Source organism: Neophocaena asiaeorientalis, unplaced genomic scaffold (assembly GCF_003031525.2).
Source record: "Neophocaena asiaeorientalis asiaeorientalis breed wild unplaced genomic scaffold, Neophocaena_asiaeorientalis_V1.1 scaffold264, whole genome shotgun sequence".
In the NCBI taxonomy this organism is placed as follows: domain Eukaryota; kingdom Metazoa; phylum Chordata; class Mammalia; order Artiodactyla; family Phocoenidae; genus Neophocaena; species Neophocaena asiaeorientalis.
Window position 1 is genome coordinate 1,589,703 of NW_020185332.1, and position 22,435 is coordinate 1,612,137.

General features: G+C 38.4%; 1 protein-coding gene across 6 annotated transcripts in view; it reads left to right on the forward strand.

The window, feature by feature from the left end:
- DPP8 (dipeptidyl peptidase 8) overlaps window positions 1–19,095 on the forward strand; it is a 57,730-nt gene extending 38,635 nt beyond the window's left edge. For 3 of the 6 annotated variants that reach the window (XM_024735170.1, XM_024735171.1, XM_024735172.1), the window contains exons 14-21: window positions 684–836; window positions 1,306–1,441; window positions 2,540–2,685; window positions 8,740–8,886; window positions 10,096–10,248; window positions 11,501–11,643; window positions 12,582–12,693; window positions 14,915–19,095. In XM_024735170.1, the coding sequence (XP_024590938.1) occupies window positions 684–836; window positions 1,306–1,441; window positions 2,540–2,685; window positions 8,740–8,886; window positions 10,096–10,248; window positions 11,501–11,643; window positions 12,582–12,693; window positions 14,915–15,037 (1,113 nt within the window). In that variant the 3' untranslated portion in view covers window positions 15,038–19,095. Of the gene's footprint in view, window positions 1–683; window positions 837–1,305; window positions 1,442–2,539; window positions 2,686–8,739; window positions 8,887–9,296; window positions 9,453–10,095; window positions 10,249–11,500; window positions 11,644–12,581; window positions 12,694–14,914 lie in introns of those variants that run through there. The other 3 variants (XM_024735173.1, XM_024735174.1, XM_024735175.1) reach the window with 3 other exon arrangements.
- The last annotated feature ends 3,340 nt before the right edge of the window (window positions 19,096–22,435 follow it).

Consider the following 22,435-nt stretch of genomic DNA (forward strand, 5'->3'; position numbering starts at 1 on the left):
TTATTAAACATCATTTGAGTAGGCTGCTAGAAGATTTTGAAAAGGAACAATAAAAGCCATTTATTTAGAATCTTACTGTAATTTAGGAAGAATATTAAGTGAATTCAGCTATGAGTTACTTGCAGTTATTTTGAGTTCTGAATGAAGGCTTAAAAGATCCTTCATACTTATTTATAAACTATACCAGTATTGAAACTGATTGATTGAGTTCAGTTATTCCCCAACCCAATAGATAAGAAATTTTTACAAATTTGTACAAAAAACTAAAGAAGCACTGCCTAAGATAATGCTGCACTGAGAAATAGGATGCTAAAATTAAACTCTTTTAAGTGTGCATGAATGGTTGACCTGAGCTGTAATATAGGTATTTTTTTCTCTGTAAAGGATTGTCATTTTAATGAAATAATTTTTGTATTTTAAGAAAAGTACACATTCTAACCATATAGGAAACTACCAGTAGCATGCAACTTGGGCATCTTTTTACCTTCTGGACAGGATCTATTCTTAGCTATAAGACATGAGCAAAACCAACTCAAGCTTATTAACATTGGAGACAGATTTTTAAAAGAGGCACAAGGCAAAGGGTGGCTCAAATGATTTGAATAAAATTGGATATTGTTTGTTAACTTACTGGTCTTGCCAAGGTCATACTAGCACTGATTTTTTTGTTGTTATTTTGACAGATCCAGGTTGATGAAGTCAGAAAGCTGGTATATTTTGAAGGCACCAAAGACTCTCCTTTAGAACATCACCTGTACGTGGTCAGTTATGTAAATCCTGGAGAGGTGACAAGGCTGACCGACCGTGGCTATTCCCACTCTTGCTGCATCAGCCGGGTATTAAGTCCCTGTTTGAAAAGGGTTTCCTGTCATATAAAAAACCCTCTATTCGGGCTTCCCTGGTGGCGCAGTGGTTGAGAGTCCGCCTGCCGATGCAGGGGACACGGGTTCGTGCCCCGGTCCGGGAAGATCCCACATGCCGCAGAGCGGCTGAGCCCATGAGTCATGGCCCCTGAGCCTGCGCGTCCAGACCCTGCACATCCGGAGCCTGTGCTCCGCAACGGGAGAGGCCACAACAGTGAGAGGCCCACATACCGCAAAAAAAAAAAAAAAAAAAACCCTCCTTTTCAGTAATGTGAAAATTGGTGAAGTTGGCCTGCAAAAACCTTATTAACTTTAGAATTGTATATGTGTATAAATGGTCAGATTCTTACCATACTCCAGCTGTAGCATCAGTGCACATGTAGCAACAGATAACCTTTTTTACTTTTCCCTGGGGAAAAGTAATTGTTTTTCCTTTCTCTAGCATTGTGACTTCTTTATAAGTAAGTATAGTAACCAGAAGAATCCACACTGTGTGTCCCTATACAAGCTCTCAAGTCCTGAAGATGACCCAACCTGCAAAACAAAGGAATTTTGGGCCACCATTTTGGATTCAGCAGGTACTCATTTCCCTGAGCCTTATCTTAAGTAGGATTAGTACAGTAGGGCACTAAACCTGTGTCATATGTCCACATTTCCTGAACAGAGTCTTCCCGTCTCTTATCACCACCTGTCCCTGAGCTGCTGGGTTCCTGATTGATCCCACCCCTCCTAGTCTATCAGTTATCAAATAAGACTGGTTACCTCCTACTCCAGGCAGGAGCAAGTCTGGAAGGCCTTTTTGAAAATAAGATTAAAATAGGCAAGATACCAGCTAGGAAGTGATTTATTCACATGTTTGGATGAGTTCCCAGATAAACAACTGAATTTGAAGATAATATATACTGAACTAGTAAGACTCTTGGGAAGGGAAGCTGCAGCTTTAAGGAATGCCCAGCTGGTCACTTTCTTAAACTTCTACAGCACTTGTAGTGGCCATCTTAATAAAAGATAGAACACTCATTCTGTATGGAAGTGAAGAGCACTGTGAATTACCTATTTTTAAAATGCTTGATTTCTTAAACATGAAGAATGGAGTAATTTTTTATATCTGTTAATTCATTTTGTCCCCAAATCCTTTTTTCCTGTTAGGTATTTTCACTCATAAATACCTCCTAAGGGATTAAGAAATTAGTGCAAATCCACAAGGTATAAGTATGTTCTGATGTCCACAATCAGGATTTGTAATATGGTGATGATCTCTGCTTAAACTGTAACATCATCCAGTATACACAGATTTAGTATAGGTCTGTATCACTTTGGAAAACCAATTGATTAAGTTAATTTGTGGTTTCAGTTTCCCATCAGGTATATGGCTTAACCATCAATAAGTTACACAAACCGAGCACAAAGTATTTGTGTTCTGCATGTAAATACCTCCTGGGCTCCAAGGATTATTCATAATACTTTGTGTCTGCTTCTCAAGTGGATAATTTGATATGTTCATTAGATTTCCTTTTTTAAAGATAACTTTGTGCTTGATTTCTTGCTTATCATCTGAAGGGGGGATGGTTAGTTATTTGTGTATAGGGTGGTGGGTTTATGGTATCTTTTCCTTGCTCTCAGATTGCTGAGCTCCCATAAGAACTCCTTTTACAGACTGTGTTACCTCCTCTCAGGTCCTCTTCCTGACTATACCCCTCCAGAAATTTTTTCTTTTGAAAGCACTACTGGATTTACATTGTATGGGATGCTATACAAACCTCATGATCTACAACCTGGAAAGAAATACCCAACTGTGCTGTTTATATATGGTGGTCCTCAGGTGGGCATATTTACATACATATATGTGTGTGTGTGTGTGTGTGTGTTTTCATTTTCTTTTTCTTTTTTTTAGGTGATTTGTTTTTTAAATGTCTGGTCAATTGTTTAAGTTAAGATTTGAACATTGCTGAGCCTCTGCTATTATTGACTCTGGCTTATGCTCTAATTATCCAATTTAGGAGTTCAGGAAGCTGGGTTTTGTTAGATAGCTAACTCGAAAATCAGTGTCAATTTCTTTTTTTTTCTTTTGGCCACACCATGCGGTTTGTGGGATCTTAGTTCCCCGACTAGGGATCAAACCCAGGCCCTCGCCAGTGAGAGCACAGAGTCTTAACCACTGGACCGCCAAGGGAATTCCCTCAATGTCAGTTTCTTAATTTACAGTGCGGACTATAACTGTCATGGAGAATGTAGTATGTCAGTAGGTAAATATGTTGTTTTGTAGGTAGAGAACTTGTTTTGGAAATGATTTTAAATAATTAAATGTCTTGGTAAATAAAGAGTCTTAACAGATATTTCTGAAAGCCTTGGTAGCCTAATGAATTCCATCTCTTCATTCTAAGGCCACATCTCTCAAGAAAGCTATAATACTTTGATCAGCTAGTTAAGGCAACTGCTATACTACTGTTCAGCACTGTAAGAAGTTTACACCTTGATTTTCTTGTTTCCACCTTAAGTATTAGCATGTGAATATTAAGCAAATTTTACTGTCAGAGTAAAGTATTTTGGATAGGTGAATTGGTAAATTGGTAATTTTTTTAATGTTTCATCTTGGTTATATATCTTACATTGAGACCCTGTAGAAATTAGAATATAATTACAATGTTTTTCTAATAGAACTCTCTTGGACTCAGTAAATATCCTTTAGAATTATACCCAGTTATTCAGATCTGGAAATGTATCTAGATGTAAAGTTATCCAAAAAATAAAAGTAACTACATAAGCCATAACATCTCAGCAATAACTGTCATATATCAAGTTAAACCACTTTGCCATTGTTTAGTGTGTTTTACAAACAAAACATGATTCACATTTGTATAATTGTCATCTACACATAAATTATGAAAGAATTAAATTAGACTTCTCTTAAAAACTTTGAACTAAATCTTTGTAAATTTTAAAAAAGGTGTAATACAGGGCTTCCCTGGTGGCACAGTGGTTGAGGGTCCGCCTGCTGATGCAGGGGACACGGGTTTGTGCCCCCATCCGGGAGGATCCCACATGCCGCGGAGCGGCTAGGCCCGTGAGCCATGGCTGCTGAGCCTGTGCATCCAGAGCCTGTGCTCCGCAATGGGAGAGGCCACAACAGTGAGAGGCCCGCGTACTGCAAAATAAATAAAAATAAATAAAAGGTGTAATACAAAGAAATTCAGGAGAGAAATTACAGGACACGCTCAGAAACTTTACGTGTTTTGTTATATTATTTTGATATTATGACTAAGTAAGAAGGGTGTTTCTCCTTCCCAATGAAGAAATGATATATAAGATATGTGGAAAACACACTATAAAAACTAGCTGGTTATTTATATTTTTAATACTAAAGGACTCCTTATATTAGTAATTAAGTTTAAAAAGTCTAAGCCATATGAAAAGGTAGTATCACTAAGCATTAGGGAAATGCAAATCAAAACCACAATGAGATACCACCTCACACCCCTTAGGATAGCTATTATCAAAAAAAAAAGGAAAATAATAAATGTTGGTGAGGGTGTAGAAAAATTGGAACTCTAATATGTTGCTGATGGGAATGTAAAATGATGCAGCTGCTATGGAAAACAATATGGCAGTACTTCAAAAAGTTAAACATAGAATTATAATCTGATCCAGCAATTCCATTTCAGGATGTATACCCAAAAGAATTCAAAGCAAAAACTCAAACAGATACTTGTACACCAGTGTTGATTGCAACATTATTCACAATAGCCAAAAGGTGGAAGCAACCCCAGTGTCCGTTGATAGATGAATGGGTAAACAAAATGTAGTATGTAGAGGAATATTATGCAGCCTTTTAAAAAAAAAGGAAATTCTGACTCATACTACAGCATGGGTGAACATTGAGCTCACTATGCTAAGTAAAATAAGCCAGGCACAGAAGGATAAATATTATATTTTTCCACTTGTATGAGGTACCTAGAAGAAGTAAATTCATAGAGACAGAAAGTAGAATAGAGGTTGTCAGGGACTGGGGAGGGATAGGGAATTATTGTTTAATAGGTTTGAAGTTTCTGTTAGGGATGATGAAAAAGTTCTGGAAATGGATAGTGATGATGGTTGCACAGCAGTGTGAGTGTACTTAATACCACTGAATTATATACACTTAAAATGGTTAAAATGCATGTTTTACCATAATAAAGTCCTCGCCATGCAGTAAAAACAAAATTCTTTAATTGTTTGGAGTACTTTATGAATACAACTACATTTTTTTGCACTTATAGAACAGTTTCTTTCTCAAAGTGTTCTTTGGAAGCATTCAAATTTGGTGAGGCCACAGGAGAATCTGCTATTCAGTTTGCAGGGAGATTTCCCCATAAGACTTTGCATGATAGAATGCATTTGGCACTTCAACCCACTGGGAGGTCATTCATCCTTGTGTTTGATGACCATGTGGATTAGTTATGAAGAGGCTCCTTAATGTAAGATCAGATCTTTCTAATAGCACACAATAACCTTGCAAAATTTGATTAAATCACATAAGTGGTCCAAACCTCTTTTTTCTTGGTGTATATTCAGGTCAAAGTGGGAATCTTTTTTTTTTTGCGGTACACAGGCCTCTCACCATTGTGGCCTCTCCCGTCGCAGAGCACAGACTCCGGACGCGCAGGCCCAGCGGCCATGGCCACGGGCCCAGCCGCTCCGCGGCATGCGGGATCCTCCTGGACCAGGGCACAAACTCGTGTCCTCTGCATCGGCAGGCAGACTCCCAACCACTGCGCCACCAGGGAATCCTCCAAAGTGGGAATCTTTTGAATAACAACAATGCCACAATTCATAACATGGGGTGAATTACTTCATCGCTAAATGCAGCAACATCTGTAGTCGGACAAAAGTGAAACCAAGGAAAGCAACAAATATTTCCCATTAAAGTCATCAAGGCTTAGTTCTTTAAACTTTTCATTGATAACAGTAGTGTGTTTAAAAATGTTTATTTAGCAAATATTTATGATACTTCCTATATGCCAGACACTGTTCTGCAAACATAAATGCACAAGAGAGCAAGTTAAAATAGCAGAACACAGGTTTTGAAGAATTGATACTGAAGAAAACTTCTGAATTCTTAGTGCTAAAGGGCATTATGTTTAAGTACCTCCTTCTAAGAAGAAGCAGGCCTGGAGGCTGCAAAGGCAGAAACACTGGCTCTGGGGGAGAATGTTGTATCAGGCAATTGAGGCCATCTTCTGTGATTGACAGCAGGCAAAGAAGTGAGTTATTTTTCTTATATGTTCATATATGTGTTCCTTGCCTAATACTTCTTTTTTTTTCAGCTCCCTCCCTTTAAAAACAAGCACTTTTGCCCACCAAACCCCTCCTCCCAAGGTAGACAGGGAAAACATCACTCTCTTGTCTCTGTTTTTCATTCATTCAGCAAATAGTTATTGAGTTCCTGTTATGTACCAGGCACTATTCTAGGCAGTGAGGATACCACAGTGAACAAGTCAGACTAATGTCCCACCCTCATGGAGATTAATGAGGAAAATAATAAACAAGCAGACATATAAATTATATAACTTCATATAATGGAAGTGTTATGAATAATTGTTGGGAAAGAGGATGGCAAAGTGACTAAAATGAGGGTTCTGACTGGAAGGTCAGGGAAGCTCTCTGAGGTTGCAGAGGATGAGAAGGGATGAGCCATGTTAAAGATCTGAGGGCAGAGCATTGTAGACAGAGGGAACAGTAAATGTTAATGTGTCCTGGGGTTAGAACCAACTTGATATAGTTAGTGGTAAGGTTAGAGTACAGTGCTCAAGGGGGGAAATGGTATGAGATGAGGTCACAAAAATAGCCAAGAGCTAGATAATGTAGTGTCTCAAAGGCAGTGGTAAGGAGTTTAGATCTTACTCTGATCTAAACCCCCTGCCATTAGGAGGACCAAAGCTATAAAGTCATACCTGATTTACATTTTTAAACATCATCCTGTTGCTGTGAGAACAGACTATACGGAGGACAAGTATAGAAACAGAAAGACCAGTTTGACAGTTGTTGCAGTGGCACTAAACATCTGAAAGTTCAAAAGGAGAAGGTTCTTTTTTTTTTTTTTTTTCCCCCCGGTATGTGGGCCCCTCACTGTTGTGGCCTCTCCCATTGCAGAGCAACAGGCTCTGGACGCGCAGGCTCAGCGGCCATGGCTCACGGGCCCAGCTGCTCCGTGGCATGTGGGATCTTCCCCGACCGGGGCATGAACCCGTGTCCCCTGCATCGGCAGGCAGACTCTCAACCACTGCGCCACCAGGGAAGCCCCAAGGAGAAGGTTCTTTATACCGCCACTGCCAGTCTAGCCCACTCAATGCTCAGTAGGTATTTATTGAGTGAAGACAGCATCGATGTTTATTTTAACTCCTGGCTGGCTTGGTTTTCCCATTGGTTTCAGCCAGAGAACACTTCCTCAATTTTGCCAGAACCTTTTTTTGTTTGTTTATTATCTATCTTAGTATCCTTGAACTTCTGTAACTTTCTGCCCATTAATTAAAGTCTTCTTTTCACCAGAGAGTATATTTCTGGTGAAGCCCAAACTACATTTAATTTCTCAGTCATTTTGAAGTATAGTTTCTAGGGCAATAAAGATATTTAAGAATTATTCTACCTTTTGCACTGATATGTGTAGCAGGAAAAAAGAAGCTGACTGGTCATAGTAATTCATTAAAATACTTCAGTTTTCCCTCTACTGGTCAGAGACAATCCCAGAAGAGACAGGTAGGGAGAAAAAATGATCTTATTCTGTCATTTGAATGATACAATTCTTCCTCAGGGTAGAAGTAATCATTTTAGTAATTTTTTCTATGGGGTAGGTTAAATCACTTATCTTGTATGTAGTTAATAGTAGATTATAATTTTAAAGTCTGTAGTTACTCAGTAATTCCTCAGAACTTTGAGTGTGAAGAAAGAAAAGAAGTAACATGAACATGAAAAGATTTAATTTAAAAGTAAATAAGGGGACTTCCCTGGTGGTGCAGTGGTTAAGAATCCGCCTGCCAATGCAGGGGACATGGGTTCAAGTCCTGGTCCGGGAAGATCCCACGTGCTGCGGAGCACCTAAGCCCATGTGCCACAACTACTGAGCCTGCGCGTTAGAGCCCACGAGCCACAACTACTGAGCCCGTGTGCCACAACTAGTGAAGCCCACACGCCTAGAGCCCGTGCTCTGCAACAAGAGAAGCCCCTGCAGTGAGAAGCCCGCACACCACAACTAAGAGTAGCCCCCGCTCGCCGCAACTAGAGAAAGCCCAGGCGCAGCAACGAAGACCCAACACAGCCAAAAATAAAATAAGTTAATTTTAAAAATAAAAATAAATCAGGGAGGGCTTCCCTGGTGGCGCAGTGGTTGAGAGTCCGCCTGCTGATGCAGGGGACACGGGTCCGTGCCCCGTTCCGGGAAGATCCCACATGCCGCGGAGAGGCTGGGCCCGTGAGCCATGGCCACTGAGCCTGCACGTCTGGAGCCTGTGCTCCGCAACGGGAGAGGCCACAACAGTGAGAGGCCCGCGTACCGCAAAATAAATAAATAAATAAATAAATAAATAAATAAATAAATCAGGGAGAGGGGGAGGAGGGGAATTGCTAATCAATGGGCATAAAAAATTCTTAATTATGCAAGATGAATAAATTCTAGAGATCTGCTGTCCAACATTGTCCTATGATTAACAATACTGTATTGTACACTTAAAATTTTAAGAGGGTCCATTTCATGTTGTGTTCTTGCCACAAGAAAATAATTTCATTTTATAGGCAAAATAATGTTAAGAATTTAAGCTTTCTATTTTTTGCAGCATCCTGCCTCTCTTATGCTTTTGTATGCTGCCATATAATAAATTTCACTGAAGTTGTATTTCTTCCTCAGGTGCAGTTGGTGAATAATCGGTTTAAAGGAATCAAGTATTTCCGATTGAATACCCTAGCCTCTCTGGGTTACGTGGTTGTAGTGATAGACAACAGGGGATCCTGTCACCGAGGGCTTAAATTTGAAGGCGCCTTTAAATATAAAATGGTGTGTGAACATACAAACATTTTTCTTTTAAAGACATTTACAATTTTTGGTGCATTGTTTAGTGTGAAATCCCAGAGAAGGAGTTGGGGGAAGGCACTGTGAGTGTGTGTGCACGTGTGTGCATGTGAGCATGTGTTATGGTTTGGGGGTGGGAGGAAAGGTACAACTTGATATTCACTAGGCTATTCATGTCTACCTATATGTAAATTTGGGGAGCTGAGATAGAACCACTTTTATATAGAAACCCCCTCTCTTTCTATTTTTTATGTCCAGTTTAGCCAGAAGCCAGTCCATTTAGTTTTCAGCATCCTGTACACTAGTAGGAATAATTGAGATTTGTTCTGTCCTCTGTGAAGAGAGAAACCAACTGGTTAGTGCCTTCCTTGTGACAAGCCTCTTTCTCTCTACAGGAAGCTTTAAATGCTACCTTTTAGAGATGCCCCATGTCCTTTCTGCTGCTTTGGGAAATGATGAGAATCCGATGTTCCTTTTGCACAGTAAGGCAGTTACTGTGTTTGCCAGTGTATTGGACATGCTGAGTAAGACATGGGGATTTTCTCCCACAGCCAGTTCTTTGACCTTATGTTGTATTCTCATGTAAGTTTTTGTTTTTATTTTTGTTTTTGGCTCAGTGAAGTGAGATTGTGTGCACTGGCAGGCCTAGTAATACAGACAGGGTGGTGGCGATAGGAATTAGGACTATACAGGACTTTAAAGAAATTGTATGTTCAGTTCCTAGAGGTAGGTGATAGGGAAATAGGATAATGCGTCAAGAGTGATTCCTTCTGCTTTATTACATTAAGTTTTAAAAAGGAGAGGTAATATTAGTCAACCACTTAAGGGGGCTAATTTTTTATCTTTGGGTATAGGAAGGCTTGTTACAAGGAAGATGCTGACCTCTTAGCAGACAACAGAACAAATGGAAATGGGAAATACCCATACGGCAAGGGACATTTTGGGTCACAGTAGGAAAGAACTTTATGACTAAGGGGTAACTAAACCCTAGGACAGGCTAGCAATAGAAGCTATAGGCTCCTATCTCTAGAGTTAAAAAATTTTTTTTCAAGCAACAGAATTTCCATTGATAATGAGTTCTTATCTAAAAAAACTACAGGTATTTTTAGTAAGAACATCTATCAGCTTTAAAAGCACTCTTATAATAAGATCTTTATTTATCAGAATCAGTGAAATGCTCTCCATTTTTTACAGGGTCAAATAGAAATTGACGATCAGGTGGAAGGACTCCAATATCTAGCCTCTCAATATGATTTCATTGACTTAGATCGTGTGGGCATCCATGGCTGGTCCTATGGAGGATACCTCTCCCTGATGGCATTAATGCAGAGGTCAGATATATTCAGGGTATGTGATTTCCTATGGTACTTCTTTTTGCAATAAGCGTAGAATTTTCTATAAATTGAGATATGAGGAAATGCAAATTTTCTGAAGGTTTACAAAGTTGACAGTACTGTGAAATGTTAGGGTTTGTGTGTTTAATAGCCGTGTGAAATAATAGATATATCTTGTCAACTCGTGAGTTATGTTTACGTATCTTTATCTACATTTATCTATATAAAATAATTGTCAACTTGATCAGTTACTGGCTATTTATAGACATATGCCAAAGATTATGGGAGATAGTCATGATTAGTAAAACACACATTCATATTGGGTTGTTCTTATTTGTGTAATTGTTGGACTATAACCTCTGAGGGCAGGGATCTGTCTGCCCTATGCTGTATCCTCAGCTGCCAAGCACAATGCTTGGCACATAGTCGGTCCTAAGTAAATCTGTACTGAATGAATAAACTATGAAATATGTAAACAATGATTCCAGTTCTATAAACAACTTCTTAGAAAAATATGTTACAAAAAAATATAAAATGATGCTAACAGTTGTTAAGGGAATGGGAATTATGAGTGGCATTTTTCTTTTTAATATTTCAATAACATTTTATTTTACAGTGAAAATTTTTTATTTTTTAAGAATAAAAACTATAGGGTTTTTGTTCTTACATGTATATTCAGATAATCTTTATTTATAATAACCACAAAATGAACTCTGAATACTGCCATAATTTTCCCAGGCTTGCAGCTGTCAAGAAAGTAATTACAGTATTTAAATCAATATTTAAATATAAAACTGTGTGGGAGACTTAAAATGAGGCAAGTATTTAGTGTTTAAATATATTTCATTCATTGTTTTAAATTCTGTACTGCCAACAGAAGCTAAAAAAAAAAAAAGACTGCTTTTTCCTATATAAAGCTGACACTTGTCCCATATTTTTTTCCCCAGGAGCAGGAATGAATTTACACTGAGGCATTCATATGTTCTAGTTCAGCCTCCCCTTTTAACAGAGGCCCATGTTTATATTTCATCTAGCCCAGGTTAAGGATTTGGTGTGTGGAACATGAAGCTAACTGACTCACAAAGTATCAAATTCTTGACCTTCGCACTCCCCTTTGATTTTCTGAGTTGCCTGAGACCATGTATGCTTCAGTCATGGGGCTAAAGCCTAAGGATAATTTTAGCCTGTAAATTTGCAGTTACAGACTCTCAGTGCTAGCCATTCTTTTCTGGACCACACTTGACTGTCAGTGTTATCTTATGCAGGTTGCTATTGCTGGGGCCCCAGTCACTCTGTGGATCTTCTATGATACAGGCTACACGGAACGTTATATGGGTCACCCTGACCAGAATGAACAGGGCTATTACTTAGGATCTGTGGCCATGCAAGCAGAAAAATTCCCCTCTGAGTAAGCTTAAGCTTTAAAATTAAAATTATAAATTTAAAATTGTATCTTTAAAAATTGTCTTTAATAATAAGGAAAACTATAAGCATGACAAAACCAAAGCTAATATTTTATAGAGTACTAGAAGACATAGCTGTTTGTCAAAGCTTAATTATAGGCCAGTTCATATAATTTGGGTTTTTTTACAAGTTATATTTGAAGCAGTTGCTTAAGTGATAAAAGAGGCTTAATTAAGTACACAACTGTTTCAAGGTGGAAAAAATTCCATTTCTGCTTACGTATATTTTGCAAGTAACATATATGATTTTTCTTTTTCTAGGGACATGCTATAATTATTGATGTGTGCTAATATCTTAATAGGAAATAGAACACGATTTAATTAAATTTTTTTTTCTTTACATGTAGCATCTGGTTAATATATTACTAATTTAATATTGAAATGCTGAATCCTTTTTTTAAATAAATGTATTTATTTATTTATTTTGACTGCCTTGGGTCTTCGTTGATGCGCGCGGGCTTTCTCTAGTTGTGCAGAGCGGGGGCTACTCTTCGTTGCGGTGTGCGGGCTTCTCATTGCGGTGGCTTCTCTTGTTGCGGATCACGGGCTCTAGGCGTGTGGGCTTCAGTAGTTGTGGCACGTGGGCTCAGTAGTTGCGGTTTGCGGGCTCTAGGGCGCAGGCTCAGTAGTTGTGGCACACGGGCTTAGTTGCTGCATGGCATGTGGGATCTTCCTGGACCAGGGCTCAAACCTGTGTCCCCTGCATTGGCAGGCGGATTCCTAACCACTGCACCACCAGGAAAGTCCCAAAATGTTGAATCCTTATTCTAATATTACAGTATAAGGAAGTTAACATAGTTAGTTGTGATTAGTTTTAAGGAGTTAAGTGGTTTTCCCAAATACTCTTATTTTGCCTAATCCTCTGATATTTCCATTTTTCCAGACCAAATCGTTTACTACTCTTACATGGGTTCTTGGATGAGAATGTCCATTTTGCACACACCAGTATATTACTGAGTTTTTTAGTGAGGGCTGGAAAGCCATATGATTTACAGGTGAGTTCTTTTACATTTTCTGATTAAAATAGCCATGATTAGTGATTGGTTACTTTGAAATATAATAAAGTATGGAGTAAGGTTGAAGTTTCAGCTGTGGCCACTCTCTGCTTAAGAGAACTAAAATAATAGGCATAGTTAGTAGTGCCTCTGGTTAGATAAAAATTAAGATCCTGTGGAAGTCAGGATGAAAATTGTCCTATCAGATTACATGACTTGTGTATCTGTATCTGCTTTCAGTTTGTAATCATGGACAAGATGACAGGAGTCCATTCACTATCCTCCTTTGCTTTTCTTCTTCCTCTTGGAAGGGTAAAGAAATGCTAGTTGATTTCATTGTTATAAAGAATTTTTAGGACCTGATTACAAGGTCTTTTAATTTTCTTCTGTTTTATATTGACATTGGAGCAGAAACCAACAAGTTACTTACCACCATTGCTCCATTACTCAAAAAAAAGCTTTTAAGAGAAAATTTTCCTCCTTTCTTCCTCGTTTCTACTCCTTACACAGATTGTTCTCATAAGAAATGAAAAATATTACTTTTCCCTTTTTTGTGTTTCAGTTGACATTTATGTAGGTAAACTATGATATATTTGTCTATAGCAGCAGTTTTCAAGCGTTTTGGTCTCAGGACCCTTTTATATACCAAAAAGCTTTTGTTTATGTGAGTTATGTCTATCAGTATTTCTCATATACGATATTAAGACTAAGAAAATTTTTAAATATTTATTTATTTAAAATTAACAATAATAAACTATTACATGTTAACACAGATCACATTTTTAATGGAGGAGAAAATTTTTCAAAACAAAACAATTTACTAAGAAAGTTAGCACTGTTTTACATTTTTCTAAATCCCTTTAATCTCCGGCTTAATAAGAAATACATCTAGATTCTCGTATCTACTTCCACATACAATCTGTTGTGAAATGTTGTTTTGGCTAAAGTAAATGAAGAAATTTTGGCCTCACAAAATATGTAGTTAAGAAATGGGAGTAATATTTTAGCTTTTTCAGATAATCATGGATATTTTTCTTTGTTGCTACACCAAAACTGGTAGTTTCTTAAAGGTTAGTCTTAGTGTAGAATCTGAAACCATATCTGTAAACTTTTCATACTCTGCTACATTACAATCTGTTGGATCTCGTACTTCAAATGGATCTTTTACCCATGCATTGGTCATCTGGAAAATATTGCTTCACTTCTAAGTGTTGATCCACTTAATCATACAATATTTTTTAAATCATATACATTGATATTACCACTGATCTCAACAGAAAATTCTCCAAGTATTGAGAAGCTCATGAGCTAGGAGTGGTAGATGCAAGTTTTCCAAAATTCTAATTTTCATTTAAAAGCTCAAAATTTATCATTGGCAACGAATACTGTCAATGTTGTCCTTGAAGTGACTGGCTCACATCATTTTTAGAAAATGTTTGCCAGATAGCCAAGTCTGAATCACCATAGTTGTCATTCTTTCAAGTGAAAAATGGAGTTCCATTTAAAAACTCAGTTGTAAGGACTTCCCTGGCTATCTAGTGGTTAAGACTCCGTTCTTCCACTGCAGGGGGCGTGGGTTCGATACCTGGTCAGGGAACTAAGATCCCGCATGCTGTGCGGCGGGGCCAAAAGAAAAAACAAAACAAAACTGAGTTGTACAAGTCCTTTTCCTTGAGACATCGTGTAGCAGAAGTGCTTTATGCCTTCTTCCCATCTTATCACCACAGAATATAAAAAGACCTCTGCTTAAGGGTTGCAACTTAATAAAATTCTAATTTTTACTACTACTTAAGGAAAACTGGCATTTTTTCTTGTTTACAAGTGTATGTCACTGCCTTGATTCATGCTAAGGCACCAGCACTTTTACCCACCATTGCCTTTCATTATCAGTGCAAATGCCAACACAGTGAATAAAGGCAAATAATATCTTAGTTTTGATCTGAAAGTAAATATGACCTTGTGTATCCCTGGAAAGAGTTCTGAGGACCCCAGAAGTCTGCAAACCACACTTGGAGAACCACTGATCCTTCTGTAAGCTTAGTGGTACATAGGGAATTATAAAAAGAGAAGGCCCTTTATATAGGATATATGTGTATAATATCTTGGAGAAGCTCTGCTCCATGTTATTAATTCTGTTGAAAATCTCTGGAAAGCTTTGGAAGGAGATGTATTCCTAAATTCTTATTTTGTGTATTTTGATTTTGTTGTTGTTGTTTTTAAGATCTATCCTCAGGAGAGACACAGCATAAGAGTTCCTGAATCTGGAGAACATTATGAACTGCATCTTTTGCACTACCTTCAAGAAAACCTTGGATCACGTATTGCTGCTCTGAAAGTGATATAACTTTGACCTGTGTAGAACTCTGGTATACACTGGCTGTTTAACCAGATGAGGAGGTTTAATCAGTAGAGAATTGATCATCACATTTTGGTACCTGCCACATAACATCTACTTCTGAAAGTATATTTGGTGCCATGCAGGTGTTTACAGCTTGTAGATAGTAATCTAATACCTTAACCATACACAAAATTAAATGATACATATTTCTAAGGGACCCAGCAATACCATGAGAATTACTGAAAGAAATAAGACATTAGTACCATGTATCCATACTACCTTATTTTCATTTTTAATAGCATTATGAAACCTCATGGACTTAATTAGTGTATTTTTACAGTATACTTCTGAGTTTGTTAAAATATGATATTAGTGATTGGTTTGGTTCAATTCCAGAATCTCTGACTAGTTACAGATTTGATAGCACTTAAATGTAATTGAATAGCTTATACTACATTGCTTGGGGTGTATCCAGCATGTTATGAACTAATCACTATTAAACCTATGGCTTAACCGGTCATTAATGATTTTTCAAGGATAACTTAGTAGCCTCCTAAAGACACTTAATTTTGTTTCATTCAGACTCTGACCAGTTTTTAACCAATTTAAACTGTATCTAGTATAAATAGTTCTCTTTGATGATATGACCGAGTGGGTTTTTCCTTTCACATAAAGGCAAGTAACTGTATATGTAGCATGGATTTAATTAGCCTTATAATATTGATAATTACAGACAGGAAAATTTTAATCAAATGATTAGAGCTTAAATATTTGCAGGCAATTTCTTTCACTTTAGGAAAAGAAAAAAGTACACATTCACTTGTATTTTTCAGAAAATTTAGTGGTGCCAGTTTCCATTGGGTATTTCCTCATTGAAATATTCCAGAGTTTTAGGGCAGTGGAGGGGAATTTTGGTGTGGTGGGGGAGACCAGAGTGTGGAGAACGGCAGGGAGAGGAGAAGGCAAAGGGCTGCTTAAGATCTAAGCAGAAGTATAATTTGACAAAAAATACTCATGAAAAAGTTTAGGAATTGAAATTTAAACTCCTAGAATATTAGTTAAGGAAACCAGATGAAGAAATCACACTCTTGCCGACACAGGTACAGACTAACATTATTCAGGGGAGGAAAAGTTCCTTAGAGTTACTTTTACAATTCTAATTCTAATTTTTTAAATTTTCTTCTTAATTTTGGAAACCTTACAAATTGAAACTTTCTTTAACCTTTTTAAATTATTTGAGTATTATTTAGATATTGTGAGCTTAAAGAGTTTCCAGACAACCTCTTTACCATAAACTGATCCCCAGCAAGGCATGGCTCTCTTTTGCAATGTTCAAAGCTTATAAGTGAGTTCTTGAATGACCATGACATTTTTCTGGTTTAGCTCTAGCAGTTGACTTATTAAGGGAGCTTGTAGTGCCGATTGGGATCTGCCATCTTAGAATCTTAGGGTGTTAGATGGGTCACATTGGAGCCAGTGGCAGAGAAGGCACCTATGAGTTTGACAAGCCTCAGTGTTTGGAAAGTACTTCTAAACAACACTCCAAAAAAAAAATTACTCTCTTCTTTCTCACCACTACAGAGAGAGTAGATTTCTGCCCTAGAGAGCACAGCCTCCATTAGTAAGGATGGTGACTGTGCGTGAGATGTGGACTTCATCACTAAGGGCCGCATGGGAGGTGGGGGAGGTCCAGAGATGGCAGGGTGACCTGGTGGTGCTGTCTGTGGAGGGGGATTGGGTTTTGCTGTTTTTGTATTTATACTGTATAATAGGTACCACACTTTTCCCTGTGTCTGTATATGTATTGATTTTCCTGTTATGATATTTTCCCATGCCAATATTTGTTTATATTTTTTTCAATGTTAAATTAAATTGATTTGGGTAACTTTTCTTCCCCAAGAAAGTATTTTCCCCCATGACTTAAGTATGTATCTGATTACTGAAGATGGTTTTTGTCTAGGGACTAGTGGCATCTGACCATCTAACCTTATATAATATGCAAAGTAGAAATGCTATACAGTGGCTTTTATACAGCTACTCATTTGAAACCTCTTACCCAATAAGGCTGTTTCTTCAAAATGGCATCTCATATTTTATCAAAACAAACCTTAAAGAACCTCATGGACTCTTGAATTCACAGGTGTTTTCCTTTTGCATCTTGCCTTCTGCTTTCCTCCCATCACAAGGAATGCTTCTGTTATAATTCCCAGTCAGTCAAATGCCATTCTCCTTCCATAGGGGGAAAAATACCTGACTGAATTCACTTACAGAAAGACAGCTCAACTGAATTTGATTTTAAAATCAATGTGGAAAACATCATAGTCAATTCAAGCAATCAGTAGAAATCTCACTAAAACTATTTGTACCCTGTGTTTGGGTAACAAACTAAAAGGCAAGAGTATAGCAACATTTTTAGTGAGAACCAAAAAGCACTAGCTTAAACATCAAAGGGGGGTTTTGCAGGTTTGATAATTGGGCGCACTTGAACAACCATCAGTAGTTATGGTTGCTTCTGTGTTGTTGAGCAGTGGGACTCAAAATCTAAGATTCATCTGGGATGCTTATGAAAAGAAATGCAATCTTGAACCTCACTCTTAGAAATTTGGATTTTATTGATTTAAGTGGAGACCAGGAATCTGCATGTCTAACAAGCTTCCCAGGTGACTCTAAAGCAAGTCATTTGTGGGCTACTTTAAGAAACTCTTCTGCAGAGAATGAGTTGGATTAAGAAAATAATAGGTGATTTCTACACTGGACTGATTGATAAGAACCTAAAACAATAGTCAAGATAGCTGCTCATCTGTGATGACTGTTGGCCCTTTTTTCACTCTGAAAAAAGCAGAAGGTATCATTAACTATATATCCCCTTGGTCTGGAGATTAATTTTGGAATGAAGGTTTTTCTGTCTGTGCCATTCCTGGCTTGTTTCCAAAGCCTCATACAAGAGGATGAAGTCACAATGCATGCATTATTTTTCAGAAGAATGAGATATAGATATTGATGCTTACTTTACTTGTTTTACTTCTTACAGAAGGTGTATCCCACCTCTCTGTGACAGTGTTCTCTCTTTAGGTGGAATGATTCCTATGAGATCTCTCATTATTACAGAATTGTAAAATTTTCAAGCTGTTTTATCTTTGGTATAATCTGGTGTTCTCATTATTTAGAGAAGGAAACCTCCATATAGAGAGAGGAGAAAATATACCCATGGTCACACAGCCAGTTAGTGTTTGGTTGGTGCTAGACTCCATCCAGATATCCTAACTCATGGTAGTTAAATGATATGTAGAAAAGGCAAATTTTTAAAGAAGTATTTATTAATATATTCCTATGAAACATTTTAAAGATAACGTAAAATGGTTAATTTTTCCATTCTAAAGTAAATGCTAAGCATGCTTATTAATGAAGCAGTACTTCTAATTAGTATATGACATTCTGAAGTTAATTAAAATTGTTAACACTAAATGTGTCTTCCTTGGTGTAGTGGGGAGTTTGGGGATTGGGGTATAGAGTGCTTGCTTAAGCCTGGGAGCCCAAATTATAGCTGTTTAAAGTAAGCAATGAGACATGGCCATATCTAAACTAAGATATGTAAGGTGAGTGTCCATTCCCAGCAGACACAAAGGAATAAGGAAACTTTCCTGACTCCCACCTTCCCAACCCCAACCAGCCTCACCTAATCCATCTTGCAGCCTGAAATATGGAGACATGTTAGTGCAAGGTGCTGGCTCTTGCTTTTCTTATTTCGTCAAGAGACAGTTCTAGGTAATCATTTGAGAAGTCCCTCAGAGAGAGAAAAAGTATGTTTGTTTTTACATAACCCAAATACAAATTTATGTTGTATTCAGCACAGTTGGAGTTCAGGTCTTTAATTTTAGAACATAAAGTGCCTGCTGTTTTAAGCATTGACTTATATAAAAAGAACTGCATGTCTCACTCCAGTAAGTTTATGGGTTTTCTCATTTTCAGCTACATGGCTTTTAATCATGTAAAGTGAAACATTAGTTTTGTTGCATTTTATTACAGGTTCTTTGTTGCAATAAAGATGCTGCTAAAATAATTGATGTAAATGTCCCTTTTTCCCCATTCCCCCATTTGTACAATCTTTGCCTTGATTAGTGGCAACTGTGAGTGGCTAATACACACGAACAAGGTCATGTGCTTGCAGTGGCCAGCGGAGACTGCAAGGTGGTTACATGGGGTTTCTAGTATAAACACCAACTAAAAATGCATCCAAAGCCAGAGGGAGGTGTGCAGAGGCCTGCTTTGTACCTGTAAGTGGTTCCCCACAGCCAGCGTTGGTACTCCAAGGGTGGGTGGTGCTTGGAGCCAATGATTAATATAACCTCCCTGAGCAGCTAGGAGTTTGTCTGGAATGCCTCTTGGAGTTGACAGTGGTTTCTGCATGCTCCCCAGGAAATTTCAAGGGAGTTCAGTGTAATACTTTCTTCAGAGATTTCTTTGACAATTCTCTGGTCTTTTGAAGCTGTACTAGAGAAAGGGTAGGGGAAAGAAGCAGATGAACCCCTCTAAAACTAGTAAATTTGGGTTTGTCTAATAATCCAGAACAGACCCTCAATCTGGATTCTGTAATCCTCTAAAGTGGTATGCAAAATATTGCATGAATGAGTAGAGGTGCATTCTGGGGAGAAGGGCTTTGGCATTATCACATTCTCAAAGGGATAATGATTTTTAAAAAAAACACTGCTATGTTATATATTAGGGTCTTAAACTTTTAATTTGTATACAAAAATTCTTAGAAATAAAGATTATCTTTAAACACGTTACTGCTATAGACCTATCCTTTTTACCTCATAACACATTAAAAAAAAAAAATCTCTGTGACTCTGGGATAAACTGAGGTACACTGGGTTAACCTGTTGAGGTTGCTTGTCACCAGAAGTGACCAGCCAGACTCGCCCAAACTCTAAAGAGATTAATACCTCAGCACACATATAATTCATTTATGGCACTCCAGATGGGAACATTTTATAGACTACTTTGGTCTCTTTAATTTAGCCAGGATTTATTGCTAATCAAAAATCAGCTTTCAGCTTTCAACCTGGTCATAAGCATCCTGCAAAGACTGTGCTGGCGGTACACACTTCCCAGTGGCTCTCGGGCTCCAGAGCCCTGTCAGAGCAAGTGTATGGTCTCGAGGCCTCTGGACGTCCCTCTAGCGTGACCTTACCCACGCAGTGGTGATGAGAAACAGGGATTGATCCCTTGGTGCTTTGGAGGGGAGCAGAGTCGAAAAAACTGTAGTATGAGGATCCCATAACCACAACTTTATTTTGGGCTTGGAGTGGTTTGGGGAATCACCAGGATTTAAATAAGTTAATCAGCCTAGTTCCACGAATCTGGTACCCTGGCCCTGCCACCCTGGAAGAGGTTGAACTCCCATTGAAATGGATTAGATGGGATTCAGCTCTGACGTAGGCAATGAGATTTTTGAGTTTATGAGCTCCTTACTGAAAGATAACACGTTCTAAATTGGCTCCCAAACTTAAGTTCTTGAAATAGAAGTTCGGGAACAATTAAGATAGTTGTCCTTAGCCAGTTTCAGGAATCCACCCCCAACCCCACCCCCATCTTCACTAGAAAGGCACTCTGCAGAAGAGCAGAGTGTAACATTCTACTCACAGGTGACAATTATTTGCAGGAAGGTCCTCTGGCTGGGTAGGTTCTGGAAAACACAGTGCTCTTCTGTGAAATGGACTCTCCGTGTTGGCCTGGTTTCTGGGCATATGTATGGTCGTAGTTATATCCCTCAGCATGTGTGTGAGTGCCATGTATGTCTGTAGTTTCTTGGGTACTTAATGATGTGTTGCCTAGCCAGTTAGTTGTTTTTCGTTGTCTCAACCGTCTATTCCTCCTCATTCCTGTCGCTGCTCCTACCTCAGTCTAGGACCTGTAATGTCATGCTGGGCTGCAGTAGAAGGTGAAGATTAAGAATTCCAAGTGACTTCAAAGAAGCAGTTCACAACTGTCATTCAGCAAATATTTAGTAACAATCATGTGCTAGGCCTGTGTAGGCCATGAGGAAACAAAGATGAAGAGGACGCAGCCCTTGCCCTCAAGAGGTTCTCAGGACCAACTTCACCTCCCACCTCACTAGCACACCCGGTAGGACACCGACTTTTTTTTTTTTTTCTTTAATGCTTTCATTTTATTTATTTTTTTATACAGCAGGTTCTTATTAGTCATCAACTTTATACACATCAGTGTATACATGTCAATCCCAATCACCCAATTCATCCCACCCCCAGCACCCCGCGGCTTTCCCCCCTTGCTGTCCATACGTTTGTTCTGTACATCTGTGTCTCAACTTCTGCCCTGCAAACCGGTTCATCTGTACCATTTTTCTAGGTTCCCCATATATGCATTAATATACGATATTTGTTTTTCTCTTTCTGACTTGCTTCACTCTGTATGATAGTCTCTAGATCCTTCCATGTTTTAACAAATTACCCAATTTCGTTCCTTTTTATGGCTGAGTAATATTCCATTGTATATATGTACCACATCTTGTTATCCATTTGTCTGTCGATGGGCATTTAGGTTGCTTCCATGACCTGGCTATTGTAAATAGTGCTACAATGAACATTGGGGTGCAATGTGTCTTTTTGAATTATGGTTTTCTCTGGGTATATGCCCAGTAATGGGATTGCTGGATCATATAGTAGTTCTATTTTTAGTTTTTTAAGGAACCTCCATACTGTTCTCCATAGTGGCTGTATCAGTTTACATTCCCACCAACAGTGCAAGAGGGTTCCCTTTTCTCCACACCCTCTCCAGCATTTGTTCTTTGTAGATTTTCTGTTGATGCCCATTCTAACCCACCCACTTTCTTAAAGGCATGATAAATTAGCACTTTCCTACGCCAGTCCCTAATCAAATTCAAGTTGTACCAGACATTCAAGGCCCTGTGTCACCTGACCCAGCCTCACTTTCCCTCTGGGCTCTTCATTCACCCACAAGCATCCTGAAGTTTTCCTCTTTCAATTAGCAGAACGCATGCTTTGAGGCCAGACCCAGGTTCCTCTTGGCACCCTACAGAGCTTGTATGGGAATCTACCCCACCTGATGTAGGTGATATTGCAAAATGGTACCAGCATCAGCTTTGGAGCCTGGCTTCAACCCTTATGTCTGCTACTTGCTAGCTTTATGGGCTTGTGCATGTTTGTTTACATAACACTCTGATCCTCTGTTTCCTTAGGTGAGAAATGGGAATAATAACAGAACCCTCCTCAGTGGGTTATTGTGAGGATGAAATTTGTTTAATATACTATAAAGCACTTGGTGCCTGGCATGCAATAAAAGTGCTCAATAAAGATTATATTAGATTTAGCACTTTATTTCATACCATACTGTTTGCCACTGATTTTGTTTCTGCCATTAGAT